We start from the raw sequence: 26039 nt of genomic DNA, 5'->3' as shown, positions 1-26039 counted from the left end.
AAAAGACCTTTTTAACAGTATTTCACTTAGATGAATATGTAGAACTAGAGAATAAACATGAAAGAAGTTTTTATCTTCCAGCCCTGTCCCTAAACTGGAAGTAAACTGAAACCATGTGACATTAAGCCTGATTCAAGTGCTTTTAACTGAAATTCACTGGGGATTTTTGGCTGGGATTTTTAAAATGTACCAATTATTTTTATGTACCTAACCTGAGGCAGTCTAGGAAGATTTGATTTTTCAAAGGGGTTTGTTCTCTATACTTTTCTCTGAAAAAATCTCTTGAAGAGACTTAACTGGAGGAATCAAATCACAAGTATGCAATGATTTTTTTTTAAATAAAGTTAGTTCTGTATCTCAAATTTATTATCTTGTCTAGATATATAACTAGGCCCCCTCTGTACTTAACTGTATGTTAATTTGACTGTTAAATATTACAAAACAGAGGCAGAGATCATGTTTCCTGGTAGGGGCCAGTTGATTGTCATCTTTGATCAATTCCTGTGGTATTTTTCACTTCTTCTAAAAGAAGAGTGAAGAGCACATCTCCTAAAGAGAATTATGCTAATTGCATTCAGTTTTGTAACTCTTGCTAGTATGTTGTGGTAATAAATAGCCATTTTTCTATAAGTGAATAGAAGATTATAGTTATAACCACTGAAAGAAGATATTCTTCTTTCCTGCTTTCTTGTGCATTCATTAAATGTATTTCTTTATTTCACAGTTCCAATGTGTGGAACTAACAAATCTTTTCATAATACATTTAGTTCATTTAATATTGAACATTTGTTCAGAATGTTTCTTTGAAAGATTTTGAAACAACCTACAATGAATTATTTTATGTACTTGTGGTGTTGGAGCTGGTTTATAACAATATGACTGCCCTGAGGAGACCTAGAGAAAGCAAAACCTGAGCCCTGCATTCAACTCAGATAACACTTCAAAGCACCCTTGTCCAAAAAAAAGATTTTGATCTCAGCAACTTACAGAATTAAAACAAAAGCATACTATTTTTAAATACTACTACTTGCCATATGGTCAGGTTCTGAAATTATTTCATATATACAAAAACTCATTTTCATATGTCAGTTGGAATATAGTCATGAAACTCCAGGAGGTCAAGTTTAAAATGTTATAATATTTGGGACAAGTTGCAGCACATTTCTGGTTTAATGCAGGGACACTGTCACTCAGGTTACATAGCCAAGCAGTTCTGCACCTTAAGTCCATATTTTTTCTAGTTTTAGTGGATGGGAAGAGTGATAATGTGTACAGAAATAGTTTGACTGAGATTTCATCATGGTAGAACCAGGGCTCACTGCCACTTATGCCTAACACTCATGATGGCTGCTAAATATCAATAGATGTTTTCCATAGATGAAGAGAATTTTACCAGAAAAGATTGCTTTAACTGCATCCGGAAATTTATGGAAAATCTCCTATTTTTACAAAATTTTTCCTTGAGAATTATTTTAAGCAGAATGGGAAACTCTAGTTGAAATAACAGAGAGAAAGAAAGGGAGGAAGCAATTAGTCCTGCAAGAGTCCCTGGCCCAGAACAGCTGGCTGAGATGTGGAGAAGCCATTTGAATACAAGTCATTCACTTATTGACTAATTGCAAGCTGTCTTTCCCAGTTTTTTCTGTTGAAGCAGATCCACATTGTATAATTAAAATGGAGGGAGTGAACAAGAGAATGGCTGATGCCATCATATGATATTTAAATGCTTCTCTTTGATGTGGGAAACTCAGGTTCAAAACCTTGCCTTAATAAATATTTTAAGATTTATGCAAAACAAAGCAGCTTCAATAGAGAAGAACAAGAGAGAAGCACAGAGCAGAAGCCTGGAGTAGTTTCTATAACAGTGGATAAAACCCATGCCTAAAAAGTGGGGAAAATGATGGAGCAAGAAGTCAAAATGAAAAAAGCCCTTACCCACAGGACAGAAACACTATCTTCTATTCCTTCCCTCCATCCCTAAAAGAAATATTAACAGTCTTGGGTTTATCCTGAGGAGGAGGAGGGAATCTTCTGAAATCCAGGCTGTTGTCTAAGGACAGGAATTAGAATTATATAGCATGAGAAGCCAAGAAGTCTTAATAAAAATTAATCCCTTTAAGAGGAGCAACAGGTCCTGCTTGGAGCCCTAATTAACATATCTGAAAAATGTACCTAGCCAGACTGATCATTGGTACTTTGTTTTAAGAGTTAAGTGAAACAAATCCACAGAAGTTAACTCCTGGCCCAAAATTATTCTAGGAGTTCCAGATACTGGGTGTTGTGCTTAGGTACATATAGGTAATTTTCAGAACATGAGACATTTTGTACATCTATTTCTCAACTAAATGCAGCAGTATAATGATGAGAATTTAATGATGTGTAACAAGTTGACATATTTCTTCAAATGTCAGCAAGTGCAAGCTCACACTTGCACGATGCAATACTAAAATGAAATTATGGTTTCAAAAATGAGCAAATCCACTTTCAAGTCTGAGATCTGTTTTCAATAATTTGAATCTCCATCAAGGACCATGCCAACTTTTTAGGCACTATTGGAATTAAGCCTAACACTACTCTGTGAGCAGTCAGAAAGCAAAGTGTATGGCAAATAGTGAAGAAAATTCTATCCTAAATAATGTTAGATTTCCTGGAATACAGATTTCTCTGAGCCTTGAGTACTCTCAGGCCTATTCATATGAAAGGTTATTTACCAATTTGTCTCTGTATTTCCTGAGAGATTCTACCCTCAATTTAATCTTTCCACTTGTGAATCTCCACCAACTACTCAGCCCCACCAACAGTATCTTGACTGTTAACTGACTGACTGCTAAGCAAAAATACATTTTCTGCATCCCATCACCAGGGACAGTTTGTGTGGCTTTAGAATAACTGATCAAACTGGCAGGTGGGGGGTAGTTTACAGGGAGATTGACAACCATTACTCGCTTAAAAACTTCCCCATGGTACTGCAGAAAGAAAATGCAGTGACTTGCTGACATGCTGGTACACACCTAGTGGAAGTGAATGCTTTTGTGGGCTGTACACGTTGCACGCTGATCTCCTTGCCAGCATGAGGTACCTCTTTGAGTGTTCAGCAGAAGTCTTCTGGGAATTAGTGTCTTTGTACACAGCAGAGTCATCAAAAATTGGAAATATTTTTCTGTATGCATGTGAAAGGCAAAGAAAAGTCTTTTCTGAGTGCAGAGTTTCCATGGCTAGAGCACTATGCTTAGTGATTTCAATGTAGCCATGGGTATAATGTATTTTTCACATACTTTATAGCACAAAATAAGGTAAATGGTGTTATGAGTTCCTTCTCTTTCCAAGTAGCTCTGTGAAGCCAATATCTGGGTTCCTGCTAGATCCACCAGAAGCTTCTTGTTATCTGTTCATAGGTGAGAGTCAGCTTCTAGGAGTTTGGGAGTTGTGTACCAGATGGGTTCCTGGTACACTGTTACTCCCTTTGTAATACATGAGTATAGAATTTATACAATTTCATCAGGAGCATGTAAGCAACCTTTTTCATTCCAGTAACGTTCCTGAAAATATCACAAGTTGATTTTTTTCATCATTATATCTGCTCTTTATTTCATCCAATGCATAGCAGAATTAACTGCAGTGTGGTATCTGCTTTACTCCTTAGCAGCTGTTTTAGAGTTCTCACCCTATTATGCTTGCAGTTTGGGTTTTTTTACTCAGGTGTTCTTGTAAGGGCCCTATCCAAAGGCCATTGAAGGTCAATGGGACATTCTCAGCTGGTCTAAATTTTACAGCTCGATTTACTTCAGCTAATGTTGAGAGTGTGCATCAGATGATACCTCCTAATCTTTACCTTAGAAAGAATTGTTTTTCCTATATGTATATAGGACTTGTATTAGACTTCATACTTCATATTCACAGAGTACATCACTAATTAGGTTTGAGTACTCTGTTCTGCCTACCTGTCTCAGGAATAATGTTGTTTCATTTCATAATGACATAATGGTGCCACCTGCAGTCCACAGCCTTATACATGTGGTTTGAAATAATGTGGCTCACAATAATAAAGCACTGAAAAATACAGAAATGGGAAGGATAACAATCATCAGTTATTTTGTAGAAGGCACTGCATTTTATGAAGAGATGCTTTATTTCAGCTACCATAATAAGACCTTAAACTTCTCACTATTTTCTTTGGAAATTAGTCTCTGCTCCAGTAATAGTTGCACTGGTGACTTGTCAGAGGCATCCAATAAGGGTCAGTTCACTATTCTCTGTAGCTCTTTATGAGACCAAATGCTCTGGAACCTGCTAAGACACTTCATTGCAAATGTGAGTCCCTGTGCACACATCACCAATAAAGAAAGCTTGTACCCTGTAAACAGTTTGAATCTGAGAGGTACTTTTTTTACTAGCAGTGTAAAATCAGAATTATTAACTGATTAATGTAGTTCTCTTGAGTCTTTTTGATCTATTTGGTTTTCTCTTCTCGTGTTTTATAGGGAAACCTATTTTCTTAGTGCAGAAGGATGCCAAACTACCAAGCATTCTGCTATGAATTCCTTATTATTATTACTTTTAATATGTGGATTTTGACATGGTTTTCTGAGGTTTTTCTTCTACCTCCTTTTAACAGTTTTTAAAAATGGAGTGCATTTGCACTTTACCTAAATAAATGAGAAAAAGAAGTAGCAACCTGTACAGAGACAATGGGCAAATATATCACACTGTTTGGGAAAAGAGACAATGGTGAAATAGAGAAGATATTAGAAAATCCTTTTAGTTCCAGTTGCAGTTATTTCATAGGATGAACTAAGGTATTTACGACTTGCATCTTTTTTTTTCAATTACTTTTCCTTGTGGATAATCTTCAGAGATTATCTGCAGAACAGATGGAATAATCACTTCTTTCTGCCTGAATATTCTGCTCTGTGTAGGGTCTCTCTTTCACTGGTATGTGATGGTTGTTTAATAGGGTTTTGATACAGCCACATGTTTTATTCTACTTCCTTTAATAGTAGTGAGATAAATTACCCACATTAGTAGGAAATAGGGTTTATAATTACATTGAAGTAAATGTTTGATTCTCCTTCTTCTTCCATTGGTAATTATTTTAATGACAGCTTCGTAATTCACCTAGCAGAGTAATGAGAGGATGTCTGCACCTACATGATTTTCCCAAACGTAAAGGAAATTGCACATTAATCTGACATAATGTTAACATTAGGGAATAAATTGCCAGCTCAGTTTTAACCAGACCTCTTTTTATTCACCTTCAGTTATTTTTGGTATAATTTTGTAATTTATGCAATCCTGATTGCATATTCAGAGAAGATACTTACGTAGCTGAGCACTGCTACTTCCTACCACTTATTTGGAGTACAAACACAGAGATCAGCTATTGAAAGTCTGGGTTTAGAGTGCCAGCTCCACTCTTTATGGAAGTTCTTGTTTTTCCAAAATGCTGCATTTCTTGGCATTCTGAAAACACAGGAGCCCTCTGCTAAACCCAAGAAACAAGCATTGATGCTTTTTTCCAAAACTGTTTGCTCGGTTTATATGCTATAAAGTAGTCGAGTATGGTAACCCTACTATTTTTTTGTGTTCTTCAGTGTGGAGTATGTTAGTGGGTAGCTGTAACTTGAAAGCAAGCATACTGAAATGTATGGGGTTTACCTTTACAGGAATTTCTCATGGAATCAGACATTTTTTTCATTTATTCTTATTGCTCCTGGACACTCTGAGAACAGAGTTGAAACACAGAGGAGGAAACTTAATATGGGTGGATATGTACAAATGTTTTCATTTTATCCCTCTATGCTGTTATGCCACTGAAGTATATGCTTTTTAAGATGCTCTTCAATACTCAGTCATTTTCAATACCAAAAAGGAGCTGGATTTTCTTCAGCTGCTGAGAGATGATGGTGGAATGAGAAGCAGTGATGATCTGAGGTGCTTTCAACACGGTAATTGCAAAGTCTTGCACGTGAGCAAGGCTTCACGCGCTGCTGCTGGGCAGCTGATTCCAGAATTGACTCTGGCACCTCCTCACTAGCTGGCATAAATGCTCGGCAACACCTCGGGGCAGGAAGCAGCAAATAACTCTGTGCCAGCCTGAACTGCAGGGGTTGTTGAGATGGCAGAAATTTAATTGCTTGTGCTGGAATCAGGCCAGGAAACAGGGTCAGCTCTCTTGTCCTTTGAAAAAAAGTATTCTGGCACATCACAGATGCAGCAGCAGCAGCACTTGGAGTTGCAGCAGAAAATTTTTGCAGCAAGCTTCAATCCCATCATGTACGTAAAGGGTTTTCCCCGAACTGAAGAGCCCACCCTGTAACCCTGTTACCAAAGGATTCACCCAAATAAAGTCAGTGTCTGTCTTCACTAATATCTTTTGCCAAAATCCTGTCTATTTGGGCTAGGATGAAAGTATATCTCTGCCACCTCATTCAAATGCCACTGATGATAGCCGTGTATCACTTTCTTTGTTTGCTTATTTTGAAGAAATAAAGGTGGTTGTATATAGGTTTATTTTCAAAACTGCCAAATATCTGTTAGAAATCTGATAAGGCAATGGAAATAAAGAGATCCCAAAAATAAATCTGATATTACACAGCATCACTTCTTATTGTCACTGGAAAACATGCCAAGAAACAGAATTTGAATGAATATTTCCTTCCTGGAAATCTTAATGTTGGGCCTCTCATCATGATTCTGGGCATTTTGAGTTCTTCATTTTGCTATGTTGTGGATAGATCAGAACTTTGTTGAGGTTATTTGGTAACAAACTTTAAACCTTCACTTAAGTCACAACATATTGCTCTTGAGCGAGAAACAGGATAAGCACAGAAACTCTTCAAAATAAAACTATAATTTCACAAAAAATATTGTCTGTTTTTAGATGGTTCAAAAGATGAAGGGAGACAAAATTAATCACATTAAATACTGTTTGCACATGCTTTGCTTTGTATATTTGGCAAAAGAAAATCACAGTAGTGATTTAAGGCAACTACTTTCTGGAGCACTCTGTGTGCAGCAGACTATTTGTGTCTTAGTAATATTGTTGCACTCACAGAAAGCTGTCAGATTTCTTCTTTTATTCCAATGTATGTAGCTGAATTTCCTTATGAGTCAGTGTTTAAACAACATCATGTTTCCTTGATAAAAAGCAGACAAAGACTTATACAAGGCAAGATTAAAATATTATTTTAATTGTTGATTTGGAATACAAATATATTCCATGATGTGGATTATAGAATATATATACTTTGTGTATATATATATGTATATGTACATATACATATATATTATATGCATATGTATAATATGTATAACATTATATATATTCTCTCTACGTATGCCACATTTGATAAATTAATTATATATTCTTTCATTAATATAGAATTATATGTTGCTTTATAATATATATGTATATTTCACAGTGCCTCATCTTCTTTATAGGGGAAGAATCTGGCCTCCCTAAATGCTACAGCAGAGCACTCAATTACCTCATTAAGCTTAAGCTTTCATCTGATTTCTAGATCATTTCATCCATGTGGAAACCTCAGTGGTTCTATTTTCCACAGCAAATTTTCTGCCACTGTTTTTCTCCTTTCCTTCCATGCCTCTATCCTTATAAAATTTTCTTACAGAAAAGACTACTGTTTTCATACGTGGCCACACCCTCAGGTTTGCCAATCATGTAGGGTGACCAGGATGCTGAGCACTTGGGGTTTTCACCCTGTTTCTTCCTGAGATATTGGAAACAAATCTGATAGGCAAATGCAAGAGCTCCCTGCTCCTCTGCCAGCTTTCCCAGGATGCTCTCACCCTCACATTCCCACCCCACCATAAACTTGCTTGCTTATACCAAGTGTCACGTCCATTGTTACAGAAAGAGATAAACCTGGAAAATACAGACCAGCTACTAAGAACTCGTAATTATGGAGAACACTTATTAAATACTTGAATGGATGCAAGGGGAATACAAACAGGAAAGGAAGTCTGCATGGATTTAAATATGTATTCTAAGTACTCTGTTAAAATTTTCTGCTCAGTACAAGAACAAAAATTAGAAACCAGGTTATTAAATTTGTACAATAATCACACAAAAAAGTGAGCAGTTGCATAAAAAATGTATTTGTCAAGTGTTGCCATTTCACAGTTTTGGCAGGTTCACGAGCTTCCAAGAAACAGGAAAATATCTGGTCTTTAGCTAATACATGAGGTTTTTTGGAAGGTCCAGCCACCGTGTCATGATCCTAATTTAACTATTTACTGGGAATCTTTAATAATATATTGCCTTGGGTGCTTGTGGCATTGCAGGGATTTAGATTTTTCATGGATATGCTTTCAGTGTCCATACAGGAGACAAACTGAACACTGAACACAGCATAGGAAATAAAACTGGAACGAAAACTAAAACAGTGCTGAAAAAGTCTGGTGGTTTTGTTTCTAATTGTGTGTTCTGTGCACTAATTTTGAGGTGTTATATGGAGGGCTCACCTTGAAGAATCCGTGTATCTGTGTGAAAGCACTAACTGAAGCTCAGAACATGAGAAAAACAAACAAAAAGCAAATAAACCAACCAACCAACCAAAAAACCCACCCCCAAAATGAGGCCCTTTACACTTGGGAAAAAAAAAAAATAAGTGCAAAGTATTCATTAGAAATTTCACAAGGATTTAAAAAATCAAATATGTGACTATGAGATAAGGAACTGTGACCTTTATTCTCAGACCTTTACCCTTAAATTAAGCTTAGGTTTAGCCTTTAACATTGACCCCTTGGGTTACTTTATCCATTTCTGTTATAATAGTCTGTGCTCTCTGTGTCTCTACCTATCTCTCTTGATTTTTCATAGGAAACATGGTTTAGAATATTATTTTAATAAACACTTAGAATTGCTTCATGTTTGCCAATTGATTTCTTGTCCACTTTCTACTTAAAAGCTTTCTAGGTTTGAAATCTCTACTGGTCTTCATTTTAGAACTTACCCATAATTGGGAAGACCTACCTCCACTGTGTTATCATCCACTGAATAGTGTGGCCAGTTCAGGGCCATTAAACCTGTTTGCTATGTCATTCTTTGGGAATGATATCCGAGAGATGTGTCATTGACTCCCCCACTGACTGACAACAGAACAAACAGTGTAATCAGTTACTTTCTGTAATCATTATTACAATTGGTGTTTGGGGACAGGTTGATGCTGCTCTAGTGTGGAAGAGCATTTTGTACCCTTTCTGCCAAGTATCATCATCTTCCTTTCCTGCTTGATGTACAAGGCAATGGCTGATTTTTATCTGCTGCTTTTCAGAGGGCAAGATGAAGCTAACGAGCTTTTTTTAGGAATTGAAAGTAGTTGGTGGGAACTGGATAGAATTTTGTTCTGTCTGAGAGCTTTTAGATATGCAGATGTGAATTATGGTGAATTTCACTGCTGTGCTTTCAGCTTCTCCAAGAGGTAACCCAGAGAGGCCTGCCAATGAGTAATGCCCTTTTTTGCTATGTAGGGAATTGTTAGTACTTCAATGAGCAGAAATCTCAGATACATCTAATGGGAGGAGGCACTGCTGGGTCAGTACACTAGTTAATAATCTCAGAAAAGTTTGGAAATATTCTTTTGCATAAGGACAGAACAGATTGTGAACTAAAAGAAGGGATCTTCATGGAGAAAACTACAGAAGGCATATTGATAATCTCACAACAGGAGCCTCAGGGGAGTATTTGCAGAAGTTTTTGCTCTTGCTACATTTGCTATTTGTTTATCATAATTGAAAAAAAAGATGCACATTTTGTGGACTACAAGGCCAAAGACAGCCTCAAAAACTTAAATCTGGTTGATTGACATGGAGAGTCATTTTATACTTACTTTTAAAGTATATTTTTTATACTTACTTTATAAGTAATTTTATACTTACTTTAAAAATGCTCCAGCCTGCTCTCTTAATTGTTGGACTACTAAGTCTTCATGACCACAAGCAGGAAACTAAAAAACTTACCCAATTTCTGTGTTACATACTAAGTTGCTAGGCATGTTTTTGGATGGACATACCTGAAAAACTATTATTAACATGGAATTCTTTAATATAAAGGAAGTGTAATACAACAACAGAGATCTGTATGTTAGGTCTCATCTAACAGAAATGGAAATGTGCATGCATTTGTGTCCATGCTGAACCTGTTTAGTTATTGTATGTTAGCTTGTAAATATACTGAGGATGTTGTTGCATAAACCAGCTGTGACTGTTAAGTAGAAACTTATTTATGTTTTCACCATGAAAAACCTATAGAGTTATTGAAAATCCAGTTACAATCTCTCCCTCACATAATTTAACTTATTGTAGCATATTTCTCTGATTCAGAGAAATATCTGTGGGCTTCATTAGTCAGCACTGAAACATTTGAGGCTCCTAGGCACCCTTGTAATACAAATACGGGTAATCAACAAGCTGAGGTTTTAAGTAATTGGTTTTGAAATGACCCTGATGATTCTTCCATGCTGTGAGCTGTCAAGAAAGGGCAACATCCAACGGTGAGGATTCCTGTCCTTGCTGAGCCACTGCTGATGTACTTAAACCTCTAGTACTGGTGTGGCGAGACTGGTTCAGTGAAAGTGGTTTTGTAAATGGTCTCTCTTTTTGCTTTTCAAGAACAGAAGTAGACTCAGGCAGGTGTCATATCACAGCTGTCAACAAAACTGACTCAATCATTTTGATTTGGAGTCAGAGTAACTGCATCATTTTGTAGAAAAATAAGAATTCTCCTTCCTTTCACTCTTCTCTCCAGGCAAATAATTTTAAAATCAAATTTCCCATGTGTTTATATGCACAGGCAGATTATTTTCTTTGTGTTTTGGGTCCATCTAGGCTGCTGTAATAACTGCAGCATGTCAAAGGCAATGCAGAATCTCTTGCCATTAACCAATAAGAAGCTATCAATGAGTTTGTGTCTCAAGTGTCCTTCAACAGGCAAAGGACCTGAGTCCAGTAGAAACTATAAAGACTATAAATACTATAAACACTATAAACTTTTACCACCATCTATGTACAGGAAGCACAAGGGTATTAATGAAATTTGGCACTTGTTGAAGACGATATGAAAAGTCTCATTGCCTGCAATGGAGCCAGTATTTCACCTAATGCTTAAGGAGCAAACTCAGCTGTGCTGGTGGACTGAACTGGTGTCAGTCCATCCTAGTTTAGAAGAATAGAAGATGTGATTTTCAAAAAAAAAAAAATGTGGCTCTGTAGTCAAAAAGATGACTTTGAAAGTTGCTTCTATTTCAGCTTCACAGAAACTGCACATATTTTAACAGCATAATGTATCAACTTTTTCCTCCATTAGTTCAGGGGGTTTTGAGCACTTTAGTTTGAAGAACTGAGCTAATCTCTCAGAGAAGAAAAAATTAAAATATTTCACCTACAGTGCTCTGAAGTAGGCTTTACTTCAGCCAGTGAGAGAAACATTGGTTCATTTCAGTGGAAATGAGACTTTCAAAGTTTATTTTCACTTTCTGGAGAAGCACAACTGCTGAAAAGAAAAAACTGTGATGACCAGCTTGGATGGAAAAAAAGAGTGGAGTATTTCACATACATCAGAAAAAAACAAATTTCTGTATTGTGATGTTTATAATGTAGAATTTGGCTTTGCAACATTACAACTAGACAAACAGGATAACTTGAAGTGTTTTATTTTGTGCTGAAGGTTTTACATAGTTTTTCTGATACCCAAGTGGGGAGAATGGGTAAGTAGTGGATAAAGGTCTTCCTACAAAAAAGACATTTTTTGAAGTATTCCAAGTCAGGTATGCATAATGTAGGGAGGTACAGTAGGATATTTGCTTCATTATCAAGTAGTAATAACCCTGATGAGAGACAGACTGTTCCAGAAGGATAATTTTGATAATCAAGTAAATTTTTTTCTGAGATTTTTTTTTCACCTTCTCTGTCTGGTGGGGGATTTGAGGGGAGGCAGGGGATGTGGGGTGGCAGCTTGGGTGTTTTTGGGGGGAATTTTCTGTGTGTGTTGGGGTTTTTGCTTGTTTGGTTAGGGTTGTTTTTTTTAAGTTTTCACTAATACTAGAAGATGAAATAAAGAAGCATTTGCTTGTAGCCTTTTGCCATCACATACCTCCTGCAGTTCGGAGGGCTACAAGAAGTAGAGCACATCACTGATGTTGTCTTAAGACCTCATTTCTTTGAAACATAGTGTCATATAAACTCTACCTATAAAAAATATTATTATGTTATTTTAGTTTTGAGTTAATTGGTAAAAATTTTATGACTGACTGGGCTGCAATTTATTCCGTTCAAATCCAACAGTGAGCATTCTCCTTCTTGCCCAGCCACAAAATATCTTGTTTCATAGAAATGCAAGGAAGAGCCATCCAAGACAGTTTCTGTTCAGAATTTTAGCCACTTTGTTCAGTACTGTTACCCTAACATCTAGCTAGGCACAACAGGCAATTAATGGACAAAGAGAGTTCTCCTTCTTGAAAGGTATCCCTTCCACCCCTTATTGAATGTCAGGGGATGCATACTGAAGTAAAAACACAGAGAAAACTCTCCTTTTTGATGCAACAATTGAACTAGAATCTCACCTGGATCAGAGCCAGATCAGGGTAGGGAGCCTTCTATTCAAGGGACTTGACTGTGACTGCCTGAGTCTACTCCCTTTCTGTCTGTCTGGCACTTCAGCTGGCATGGAGCAGCTGGAGAATGGGCCAAGGATTTGGTTTTCTCTCCCACCCAATCCAGTATCTTTCGGTCACAAGTTATTCAAGTGTTTAAGTTAAGTAAGTTCTTAGGTTGTCAGGAGGGCTGTCTAACACTCTTCCTCTCCAACTAAGTGACAAGATAGTACCAGCACAAGCCACGCTAACATTTTGTAGTTGGATTTTGAACATACACACACAGAGCTGGAGACACTCAGGCAGGCAAGACCAGGAATTTTCAGGTTTCTTACTGGCTTTGTGCATACTATAATCTGCAGTGTCTGGCTAGCTGAATAGAATAGCCAGACATTGAATAGATTATTTTAAAGAAGTACATTTCTGCAGTCTGGCTGTCAGCTGCCTCCTGATAGGATTTAGTCAGGAGACTTGCTGCCAGTCTTTTAGAAACTGACCTTCAGAGCATGTTTTGGGCTTGTTCATAAATTGCACTGTTAAGTTCCACATTTCTCCATTACCCATACCCAAAGGTGCTGTATATGGTAGTACTTTCATTGTGAAAATCTAATGGGGACAAATCACTTTAAGCATTTCTCAGAAGCTGTATAGGGAAAATAACCTCAGGATCTGCAGACACACAAACACAAGCTTACTGTAGCCAGTCTTTTCTCTTACTTAGTTCTCGTAGTTAAAGCCAGCTAGGATGATGGGAAGAATTATTTTATGACAAATGTTGGCTGTAATATTAAGACTTGGGAAAAGTCTCAATAAAATCAGAAATCGTGCAAGTGATTTCTTGTTCATGCAGAGGTAGCAAGATTAATCTAGCTGTCATCTTCTGGGAAGTGTCTTCTGAAAAATCAGCCAGAGAAGCTTGTGCTGTTGTAGCTCCAGTGCCAATGCAATATTTCTTGAATGCCCTTTGTAGTGAGAGTATTGGGAAAATTTAATCTTGGTGAAAAATTTGAAATTAAACCAGGGAAAAATTCCATCAGCATTCACCTGAGATTTTTTTTTTTTTTAATGGATCTTTCTCCAGTGAAGGTTCAATTTTAGCCTGGAAAGAAATCTTTCATTTTGCACTATTTACAAGAAAAGCTGAAGGAATGAAGATGTGGATACCCAGGAGTGATCCTTTGATATCATTTTAACTGAGTCTACTGGTTAGCTCTACTAAGGATAGCATAGTGCTCCCTCTCCTTGCACTCAGTGGGTATTTTCAGGAGGAAGATAGGATCATGCAGGGTGATGGAATAGCACTGACTGGAAAGATGTTCTTCATCATTCTGGTCAGTGATATTCCATCCCCATGCAGCATTAGCAGAAAATTTTATTCACTGTATTTGAGCTTGTAAGCTGTAGGTAGGAGAATGAATTCTTCCACCAGTTATCTGAACACTGATTTACCAGCATTCAAATTCAATATATGGAAAGCCTCCTTAAATTAATGAGACTTTTAGTAGAGTGTAGGTATATTGTTAATCATCTACCTAAGTAACCTTTAGGAGTAGAGACCCAAAGAACACATTAAAGTTTGCGTAAAGATAAAGTATGGTTTACATTGTGGAGGAATTGATTTGAAGAGAGACCAAAAAGCCCTTTAAAGTATTTCACAGGGAAATAATGCTTTGGTTATCATCTGTGGTCTTTACCTGATTATGGATTATGAAGTATTTTCAAAGATCCTTCCCTGCTTACATGATCTGTCTGAGTGAGTTTTTATAAAAATGTCTGGGCCACATTATTTCTACATTTCAGAAATGCTTTTCACATACATTTGAAATGCAGGATCATTCTTGTGTACAACATGTTTTTCAGACAGTAACAATTAATTTCTATGGCCAGATGTGAGACTTGGGGGGAAAAAAAGAAGTCATAATGGATGTATGTGCAGGAATCCCCTTTCTCCCTTAGCTGTAATTGAACAAATGGCACTGAGATAATACTGTAATTGTTTGCCTTTTCCATTAAGCCAATATGAAGATTAAAGTACCATCTGGCTTTCTGAAAACTAAAGTTAGAAAAACTCCAGCTTGAAAGAAAAAGCAGTTGGATCCCTGTTGAGTGGACATTTTATATGTAATCTAACTTGTCTCCACTCGAAGTTTCTAACCACAAATAAGCACTCAGAGCTTTTCCCTATTTTTAAGAGTCAGCACCCTAATAGAAATTTTTCAAAGTACCTTTTTCTGGAGGACTCCGATAACCTTGGGTCTGTTCTCATATTTATGCTCCAATTGAGTTTAAAGACTGAACCTGAAAAGGAACCCTGGTTGGATAATTTCATAATAAGGGTTCTTTTATTTTTCCTTTTCTTTGTGAAATAGTAACTTTTTGCAAAAACATTGTTTTCAAAGTTCTCAGATTTAATAAAACCACACTTTTTGCACATTCAGAGCAATTTGCTATGGCATTTTGACAAATCTTTTTATTTAGTATTACTTCTAAGATCTTAAATAGCTTTTGCAATCATTACAGAAAAAAAACAACAATTTTAAGTCATGCTTCACCTATGAAATCCTTTTTATTGAATATTTATAAAGTAATCTCAATAAAAAATAAGCTTTTTATATTATCAAGAAATTTCACAGAAAAAATAAAATTGTATTTTCAAGCTCTATGAAACAAAACTGGTTTCAGGAATTTTTTGTCAATTAAATTAGTTTTCCTTTGATTTTTTTTTTTTTCTTGTTACCAGCTCATCTAAAAATTTCTGTTGATAAGAAACAGAGAGTAATTTTTAGGGAAGATTTAATCTGAAAGAATACTCCAGGAGACTGTTAGTGTTGAAAATACTGTGTCTAGTTTTTTCCCAGGCACTATTACCACTGTCAGAATCAAAACCCCACTTTTATTTGATTGTTCTTGTATGAAATTTAGCCTATAAATAAACATATGCAGGAACTTCCCCTTTTTTCCACCTATCCACCCCCTAAATGTCAAAGCTGCTAAAAAAAGTATCTCCAAGACTTAGAGTAAAATATTTTCACATTTTGATCTGGAGATCTTCCTCTAATCTGGGATTCCTGCATTAAAAAAAAAAAAAAAAAAAAAAAAAAGGAAAGGCAGGTAAAATAGTAGGTGGTAGGATGGTCCAAATCTCAAGCTTTCTAGAGTCTTTTCTGCACCCTCAAAAAGGAACATCCACCTAGCAGCTTTGTATGGGTTTTTCAGGCTGGTTAGAAAGCATAACTGGTGGACAGGGAAGTCTGTTTTAATAAAGTTCTTCTTCGGAAATATTTAAAACTCAAAATCCAGTGGCCATCCAATGATTTCAGTTTCCTTCTGAATGAACTCACTGCGCCTTTGGACCAAGCAAACTTCAATTGGCTTTAGGAGTCTTTGAGGAGCAAACTTTGCTCTTCCTCTTGTGTTGTCTGTCTACCAGTTCTGGGTCAAAAGTTCTGAGCCTCGCTGAGACAAAGAAGGCAGAGAAAACCCACTGTTGTTACCCTCAGAACCATCTGATAGTGATATAACATTGCACTCCTCATGTGACAGGGCAGATGGCTTTGACACATTTCTGCTTTTAAAAAAACCCTAAAAGGTAATTTTTAGCAGGACGTTTTCAGTAAAGGCCTCCTGATTCAGTCAATGTATGTGACCTTTATCTAGAGAGAACATAAGGCTGGATTTGGGATTTTGTTCTTTACAGCTGTGAGCCCCTTGGTTGTCCTTGGACCAGTTTAAAAATTGCAATTCAGTAAAGCATGTAGTTATTGCTATGTGCTTCTGTCTTGGCTAGCTGAGTTGTATTTAGCAAAATCCGTAAAATAAAATTCTCAAAGCTAAACTCATCGAGATATTAATCTTTATGCATGAATTTAGGCAAGGCTACCAGTGAGGTTTGGTTTATGTAGTCACTGTTGAGCAACACTGGGAAAGAGCCAAGATATGGGCAGCAAGCACTAATGTGTATAATTTCAAAGCCATTTCAAAAAATGATGTCTGTAACTATTGTCTCACCTTCGCTGACTGTAAAAATGAGAAAAGTAATGTTTGCCCAAGGCAAACAGGGTTTTGAATATTAACTTGTATTTGTAAAATACATCAACAAGGTAAGTTGGGACACCATTTAACCATGAATATGCAAATACACATAATCCTGTATTTTCACACCTAGCAAAATGATGCAGACAAGAAATCCTTTCCTTCTGAAATATATGCTTCATTAGGCAAACTCCATGACACAGAACTATCAGCAGCAAGCTGTGTTGAGATTCCACTTGCCATTTTATTTTGATCAGAACAAGAATTTCTGTCAGAAGAAAAATGTGCTGCTTTGTTCTTTTCCCCTTTGTCTCCCCAGTGCATAGTTTGGGACTGGGATTCCAATGGAAAGCATGACTTCATCGGAGAATTTAGCTCAACTTTCAAGGAAATGCGAGGAGCTATGGAGGGGAGACAGGTAAGTGGAAACCACCTGAGCAATCTCAATATGTAATCTTTGTAGAGCAGAGTTCCCCAGACAATCCTGACAATCCTGCCATAAAGAAGGTGGCATTGCCTCATCATTTCCCAGAACTTAGTTATGTTGATCACTCCCAGAGGTTTTACTGTTACCTGGACGCAGTAATCTGAAAATAAAAAAGAGCATTTGTTCCTGTACATTCATGCCTGAAATACTTGAGGTTTTTTTCCTAGTTCCCATTCCACAGACATTCCTTTCTGCTAAGATTTATTTCCTTTGAGTCCAAGCACATGGTTTCCACGAGGTGCTGTGCTGCAAAGCAGATCCCCATTCTGGCTACTCAAAGCATTTCCCTGCTCACCTAAAGGCCTTTATTGGGTCATGCTCCATCTTTCTCATTTTCTCATGTACTGCATTCATTGCTGCCAGCTTTAACTAGACCCCATCATGACAAACCTGATTGGTTTTTCTAAGTATTTCATGATTTACAGCCCTCAGGGAAAATTAAATTGTTAGCTTATCAATAATTTCACTGTTTTATGTTATCTGTATCTTTTCAAATTGCAATTGATAGTAATTACTTAATATGATAAGTGATTTGGCATATCTAATTCCAGAAATTGTCATTTTTTTATTATTACTTACTTATAAATGTGTTAGCTTTGATAAATTCTCTGAAGGGGAGTCAAAAATGTTGATCCTGCAGATAATTTATATTCATTGTTCCACTGTTGTTGCAATCTCAACCCCAAACACAAGTGCCTAATAAGCTATATCTGGGCTTTATATATATCATGTGCTAGTTAAAATCTAACACAAAGTCAGAAGGTGTCTGATAAATGGTAAGCAGTCAGTCTATGCCATAGTCAAGAAACATTTATGCTTTTCTAGATATTTTCTGTTGAAGTTCTTATAATACACTAAAGTTTGGCAAATGCTGCTCACATGTGTAAAATATTGCTGATATGTATCAGTCATATATTCATCCATTATAAATAACTTCTGAACACAACCTGAGTGTAAGTGAAACCTGTTTTCCCTCTCAAATCAAGTCAGAGGATCAAAACTTTTATCAAATAAAATTTGAGTGGAAAAAAGGAGATAAACAAATCCCAGAATGAATAACATTAACAAAACCAGTGATGTGACAACACTCCAAATTTGTATACAAATACCTGTGTCTTAGGGAGGGACAGTGTGAGGGAGGTAAAGGGAGTGTATTTTCAATGTAAATGTCTTAAAACCACATCATGGTCCTTCCCAGGAGACAGCTTGTTGGCCAAAACAAGAGCCTTGTAGTCCAGAATGCCAGGAATGGCTCTGTGGGATAAAAGATGTATTCTTTATTATGATGGAGAAATATACTTTTTTTCATCCTCAGCTAGCAAAAAGAATGATTACTCTTTCAGAGTAGTTAATGCAGCCATTTGTCAGTTCTTGTTCTAGGTTGTCACTACAGTATCATCACAGTGCTGTCCCAAAATGTTTTAGTTTTGCCCTATGGTTTAGTGCCTGAATCTTACTCTTGCTATGGGCCTGCCATTTGCCATTCTGCAGGTTCTTTCACCTTAACCTTTTATCTGCAATCTTCCTCCACCCTAGGAATGATGCCTTTTTTTCTTCCTTGTTCCTCTCATTCTGTTAAGTTATTCTGTGGGCTTGCATCTGCAAAGCCCTGTTGTTGGTATAACTAGTTGTCATGGGACACAGTTACCACCAAGGTGGGAATCAGTTTCATTTCTCCTCTTTTCTAATCTTTGTTTTGTAGCCTATTCTAGAGGAAAACAAGGCTGAGTGGATAAGATAGTAAGTGTTAGTCATTTAAGTGGCTGATAAATAGTGGTCCAAAAAATATAAATGCACATGCTAGATGGCTCTTGCCCCGATGAAATCAGGGTTTGGTGAACACAATAGAGAAGAACAAGCAGTAGGAGTTTGAGCAGGTCCTGCTGCAGATGATGTACTTACGGAAAACAACACTGTGATCACAGGTTGTACAGGAGAGGTCAGTCATGTGGGAAGCCACTTCACTTGGCTGGAGCCAGAATGCAATTTCCCTTTCACTCTCTCCCTGTCCCTCCCTCATCCTATCTCATTTTTTTCTATTCTGTAGAAAGAACTATTGCTGCTAAAGGCAATATTGCATTGTCTGTGGACCCCATAAAAACATCTTAGTGCATAGTTTATGTCAACATCCTTTGGGCAACACTAAGTAATGTGATTATCAGTTGTCAGTTCTCTTCCTTAGTTTCAACCTCCCTAAAGAAAAAGCATGCACTGTGGAGTGTTTACTTTCAATAAAGAGGCTTCAGTGCACCTTGAGGAAATTATAGAGAAGGAAGGTGTTTTGCCTTCAAGTAGATGTGTTGCTAGCTATTTCTGATAAGGAAGGTCTTATCAAAGAAATGTAATTATATGTGGGTGCGTAGATGAGTAGGTTAAACATAGTTCTTTGTTCCTAGAAGAGACCCTTTCATAGCCTCAGACCAGAAAATATTGTTTTCCATGTAGTATTCCTTTCAGTCAGAGGAATAAAACTGCATCCTCCAGTCTCTGGTGCTAACATTATTTCACATTACATCACAACAGTGAGTGTCAAATGTCAAACATGAGGGCCAAAGCCTGTAACTTCATCTCAGGTGCTATGGAAGCCAGAGTAAAGAGTAGGGCTTAGGTCTGGCATCCCTATTTGAGTTGCTAAGGAGATGCAGTGAAGCTTCTTATTTTGGTTATATTTTCTTTTGTAAAGTAGACTTTACAGCCAGCTACAGTACATTGCTATAGTTCTGTCAAAAGATAATCAAGTGATTGTCAGCCAGGGTTTTTCACTTTCCCAGGAAGCTGGAGAGAATTGGAAGGAACATTCATCATTGATAGGGGATCCAAGAACTCTGATTAAGCTTCAGCTGCAAAATCTGTGTGGTTTTAAAGGAGGCTACACCAGTGCCACAGATCTCCATCTCTGCCCATCAGCAATGTCTGTATTGGCTGGAATCAGCAGCACAAGTTGTCACAGATGCATTAAGCAATGAGAGTGGGAGTACCACAGCTTGTGCTGGTGAGCAGGATGGACTGTGTGGTATCTATGAGCTGCTAGTGCTTCTCACCATTTCACCAGCTCACCTCATCTCTGGAGGGGCTGACAATGGTGTTGAAGTTGCCTTTTAATTGTACATAGTTCATCCTTCAGAAAGCACAGAGCATTCTGACCCATTCTTCAACCTCCTCCTCTAAAAGTAAAGATATTTTTGTCTTGTAGCCAATCTATCAACTGCTACAGAACTGCTTGAGATGGACAGAATGGATATGTGTCACTTGCTTACTTACAGGAGCCAGTGATGCTTTTAAAACTGTTCCATCCCTAGTCTGTGTACTGATTATCCCCAGTTTTGAATGACAGCCTCTGATGAGCTTACTGGTGTGCCTTGGCTGTGAGATTTCTCAGAAATGTGTGTCTGAGACCAGGCTTCATTTAGATAAATGTTGTGAATTCTGAGTGGTTGAACCAGTACTGTGTGAAGAGAAAATATCTTTCCTGAATGAGATCACTTGTTTTGATCAGAAATGACATAAGCTGTTTATGAATTTCTTTTCTAAATGTGGCATGTCTTGGGTGAGATTTACAAATCTTGAATTGCAACTCCTTCAGAGTGTTAGGTGTTCTCCATGGCTGAGGGGACTGAATTCTGGGAAAACTTGCTGGTCTTCTGTTTTAAGAAGCTTTTCTGATCATGAACAACCTCAGGATAATAACTTTACGTGTTCCTGTTCCATCAAAATTACATTATGGTTATAGGCTTTTATGTTCTGACAGCTAGCCTGCTTTCATACTGACCACCAATAAAAAATGGCACAAAGACATCCTCTTGTTCAAGTGCACATCTTAAATAGCCCTTGCATGAACCATGGTTTAATGGTGAAATTGGTGGTGCTGGCTTAGCAGTTGGACTCAATGATCTTAGAAGTCTTTTCCAACTTGTAATTCTGTAGTTTCATGATCTTCTATTAACACTTTCCACCATTCCAAACTTTATTATTTACTCTTTCACTTAATCTTGACACAAAAAAAAACAAAACAAAAAAAAAAAAAAAAAAAAAGAAAAAACACAGTAAGAATAACTCTATCCTTATCTTTTCAAGTAATAAGTACTCTGAGTTTATTGTGTCTTAGGATTTCTTCCAAGAATACATATAATATATGTTTTTAGTATGTGTGTACAGTGGCGGTTTCTAAGGCATTCTAATATTAATTTATCAAGCATATTTAAACAGGACAACAAGAAGCTTGAGATTACATAAATGGAAATGCTATTAAAGCTTATCATAGTTGAAAGGAGAAATCCTCTACTGATGAGAAAAAAAAATCACTTTTTTGGGTTTTTTTAATCAAGGCAATAAAGCCAGGGGGATTTGAGAGGAAAAAAAGGCAGAGAAATCACCTGGATCCCCATGCAGCAGAGGAGTTACATAAGGGAAAAATCTGTTCTTGTATTACATAAAAAGTGGACACGTGTGCATTTGCACACACACAAAAGGAAAGAGGAGGAAGAAACCCTGTTGTATTTCTCATCTCCACTGACATTCCCACAAGTTCAGGGTATTATTAGGGAGGGCTTTTCCATCTAGTAGCTCTTCAGATGACTCTGCACCATGAGACATTTAAGCTCTTGGTAATGGGCCAAGGTGTTATTGACACCTGTGGACAATTCCAGTTTTATCAGGAGACAGCCCAGGACTGTCTGCAACATCAGCAGCTGCTGCTGGCCACAGACAGGGCAGCAGAGGGTGCAGCCACACCAGGCACTTGCCAAATCCCTGTGAGGAGGCAACCATTGGTACAGCCTCAGAAGCACAGGGGAGGCTGGAGGCTTAGCAGGGAAAACAAGAAATGCTTTAATTTCCACTTCGTTCTCCAGGGGCAAGTTTCCAGAGGAAACCTCTGCCAGTGATTAAAGGCAGGTGTTCTCTCTTGGTGGATGTATTTCTGGGACAGAAAGAGAAAAAAAATCACAAAACTATCCTGTCCTAGAGGGATGGCAGGAATAAAGCCACCTTTCATGTGGGCGGAGACTCAGTTCACATCAAAGTGGTTTGTTTATCTTGAGGCATCAGGAAGAGACAGCGCAGGATATAATGCTGCCTGCTATCGACTGGGGGTTTTGCCCCATCCATTAGACTGCAGTGCCTCCTTTGTCATTCTCAAACTGTGCGATTCATTGCAGCAGCTGAACAGGAAGGAAGAAGAGAGAAACAAAGTGCAGGCGAGGCAAGAGAGCATCTTACTGCCAACACAAGCTATGCCAAAAACATACAACAAGCAATGCAAGTTCTCTAGTCCTTTCCTCACAGGCCTACCCAATGTCCTGGTGTGCTAGCACTGTCCCAGAGAAAGCATCTGCTATCTGCTATTTGTCTTGCCTTGGAGTACATGAAACTCTCCTGACACCTTCAGTCCTTTCTCTGAATAGCTTGTGCCACATACTGTCCAAATTTTGTTTCTACAATGGTTGCTTTCATTTAGTCACCTCCACTTCCCTTTGCTGGCATATGGCAGAAGTGGTTGCATTATTTGCTTTTCTTTCTCTTCTGAAGGAGTAGGGCTGTTTGGAAAGACAGTATCCTTCAGTGCAGAGTAACATCTCCCACTGTGGGATCCGTGTCTCCTCATCACAGGCACAAGAGTATTGGGACCTTCCAAGTGTCAGCATTAGTTCACTGAGTCTCATTGGAAAATAGCTGAATGGAGTTTGTTCAGAAATTCTCCACACAGTGGTTTAAATTTAAGCATATAAAAGAAACACCAGCACAGTATAGTCTTGGGAGTCCATTGCCAACATTTGCAACATTACTTAAATTAACAGTATATAATTTAAAACCAGGTTGCTTTCTGTTTCAGATTCTCTGTGTTGTTTGATAGGGAAAGAGCTTGCACAGCCCAGAGCTGACAGGCATTCAGAGGAAATGCTAAGTGACTTTCAGAATGACAAATCCAAACTTCACAATGTTTACCATTAGTGTCAGATTGCAGACTATTGCATTAGTTTCCTCTGAACTGAAAAGTTAATTTAAGAGCAAAAATGGATCAATAAAAACAATGTCAGATACTAAATCAATACTGGGAATGTAGGAACAGACTGGAAATTGAGGTTGGCCTCAACAGTGCTAGCAAAATATTTGAGAATTGTTTCTTGTTATTACTTACCTGCTTAGAGCTGTATTCTGAACTCTGTTCTCATTATAAAAGCTGGATAAACAGTAAGACCTGTATAGGGAATTTCCTTCAAATGATGCTTGTTACATCTTTAGCTTCAACTGTGGGAATTGCCAAGGATCCAGAACTGGATAATGGTGGTTAAGTGAGGACTTAGCTTTGTGTAAAACAGTCTTACTGGCTTTTTTAAGCCTATGAACTGGGAAATGTCTTCTCTCTCCCCTCTTATTCCCTTTCCTTTGTTATACTATAATCAATTTGCACTTTAATAAGTGCAAAAGTGTTCTTTCCTTTTGTTTTCCTACTTTCTGTAAACTTTATATCCTTTGCTGTATTGTCCACAGAAGCCAATAATATTAGTGACTTGCACACAATATTTTAATGATATTTTAATACTTTAGGTAGTTACTGAGAATTGTTATCCATACATCTCAAAATGTTTTGCAAAGTAGGTGAACATTCATAATTGCATTTTATAGTTAGCAAAAGGAACCTGAAATATTCTTTTCTCTCTTGAAATTATGTTCTATGCCACATTGGTCTTTATTTACTATGAACTTCTTCCATAAAAACACCATGGAAATTTCTTTTTTCAGGCTTAAATAATCCTTTTCATAGGAAGAGAAATTATCTGCAGAGTATATGGCTTCGTATAGGTCAGGCCTTGTTTAAATATCCACATTATAAAAATATTCATGTTGGAGAATGCTAAAATTAAGGATGTTTACCTTGGATGTTCAGGGCAAAGCTACTGCACCTCTCCAGTGTACTTCAGTGTCAAAGGGAAGAATGCAAATCCTGTCTCCTATTTTTTCTTTCTATTTGACATATTACAGTTTATGTATGAAATACAGACATCATGATTTCTCTGTAGAAATGCTTTGAGTAAATGTGGAGACAACTGTGGTTTAAATCATTTTGCCTGACAGCAACCTATCAAGATTGGGCAGTACTTTTACCTTGCTTTCAGACCCAAATATGAGCTTATTGCACTCCAGGGTTGTGTTACAGAGCACTCTCTTGGCTGGGAGAGAAGGGATTTTATTTCTTGAGCCTGACTGCTTCTCTTGAGTAGAGAAAAAACATTTACGGAGGATTTCCCCTGAACATGAGGGCCTGTATCTGCCTGTCTTCTCAGTTGGAAAATTTGTTTCATAAGACAAATAAGTGAGCTGTAGGCTAGCTGGGAGAGCAAGCAGATGTTTTTTCCTGCAGTTGGAACAGTTCTTTTGTCTTTTCCTATTTTTCACTCTGTCACCCGTCTCCATTTCACAGTGATGAAGATACCCCTCCTCCCCTGTGCAGAAATGGTCTCATATTGCTCCAAAGCCATATGTTTTGACTTCCCTTTTTTTGATGTTTGACAAAGTCTCTAAATCTGGAATACTTCAGAGACACCCAAATAATTGCTGTTAGACACTGGTTTGAAGTTCAATGCAATTTCTGGGGCTGAGCACAAAGTAAAAATAGTTTTTGGTGCTTTAACACTTTGCTAAGACAAACCACATATGTACCTCACTGTGTTATAACACTCAAAGTATTCTACCTCAAAGTATTATAACACTTAGGCAGATTTTCATTGTAGGCAAAACACTGTAACACTTAAGGCATGTTTAATTTCAAAATGTCATCATAGAGATTTTTAGATAATCAATCATTCTGGTTCCTTTTGGAATTGTATTTCTTTCTGTTATCCAGCATCACATGTTTTGTCTCCACAGTTGCAAACAGCACCCTGAAGGGAAATACTCATGCTATTCACCATATTAACAGCATATTACAGATAAAAACCTGTATACACAAATGCCAATAGACAATTGCATGTACAAATGTACATTTTACTCCTGTAGTAAAGGCATGAATAATACCTGTTAACATTAGAGGTGAGGGTCTGAAAGCTTGGCCTTATCAGTCTGCCTAAAACTAGAGGATGGCAGAACATTTCAAGTCAAAATTATTAAGAACCTGGGAGATATGGTAAGAACAAGGAGATATATTTCAGTAACAAGGTAGGACTGTTGTGCTGTAAAATTGACTATTTGTTAATAAAACAATAAAATACAATTCAAAAAGGGATCTTAATATATTCTTAGGGATAAATTTCAAATATCATTAGTTAGCTGCATCTTTGTGAACATTTTACTGATTTTCTTAACTTTTTATTTTCCTATCAGACCTAAAGGGAAAGGGAGATGATTGCTGACCAAAATTTTTCTAATTATGAGTTTAATACAAAACTCAGTATTACTGTGACAACAGTTTTGTAGTTAATACAATGCATCAGGTTACTCTCTCCAGTATTTTCATTTGTATTAAGTTCCTTCTTCTTTTGTCCTCTTAAATGATATCAAAAGATCCTCAATCTTGCTTATGTAACACCTCAAACTACAAGACTGGAAGAAGACAACAAATTAATCTGGATGTCTCCCTCAGTGCCACAGCTACATGTATATGTTCAAAGACTGATGTTTGCCCTGGGCCTTTTTCTATTAACTATTCTCTGCATAGTTAACAGTTTTCATTTTTTTCCTCTCTGTGCACCACTATCTGTAATGATTTAGTCAACTGTGGAAATTGGGCAGTGAAGTTTATGATAATTATTCAATCTGTACATAATTTTTCCTGCAAAGAATGACTGCTATTTTTTTTTTACAGGTACAATGGGAATGCATCAACCCCAAGTACAAAGCAAAGAAGAAGAACTACAAGAACTCAGGCATTGTCATCCTTAACCAATGCAAGGTAAATATATGTTTTGCTCTTT

General features: G+C 37.2%; 1 protein-coding gene across 2 annotated transcripts in view; it reads left to right on the top strand.

Annotated features, from left to right (window-relative positions):
• CPNE4 (copine 4) overlaps positions 1-26039 on the top strand; it is a 226568-nt gene that overhangs the window by 155456 nt on the left and 45073 nt on the right. For both annotated transcript variants that reach the window (XM_021531234.4, XM_031503894.3), the window contains 2 exons: positions 16963-17061; positions 25931-26017. In XM_021531234.4, coding sequence (XP_021386909.1) covers positions 16963-17061; positions 25931-26017 — 186 coding nt within the window. The remainder of the gene's footprint in view (positions 1-16962; positions 17062-25930; positions 26018-26039) is intronic.

This window comes from Lonchura striata, chromosome 2 (assembly GCF_050655825.1).
Source record: "Lonchura striata isolate lonStrDom1 chromosome 2, ASM5065582v1, whole genome shotgun sequence".
Taxonomy (NCBI): domain Eukaryota; kingdom Metazoa; phylum Chordata; class Aves; order Passeriformes; family Estrildidae; genus Lonchura; species Lonchura striata.
This window is presented reverse-complemented; position numbering and strand designations above follow the sequence as displayed.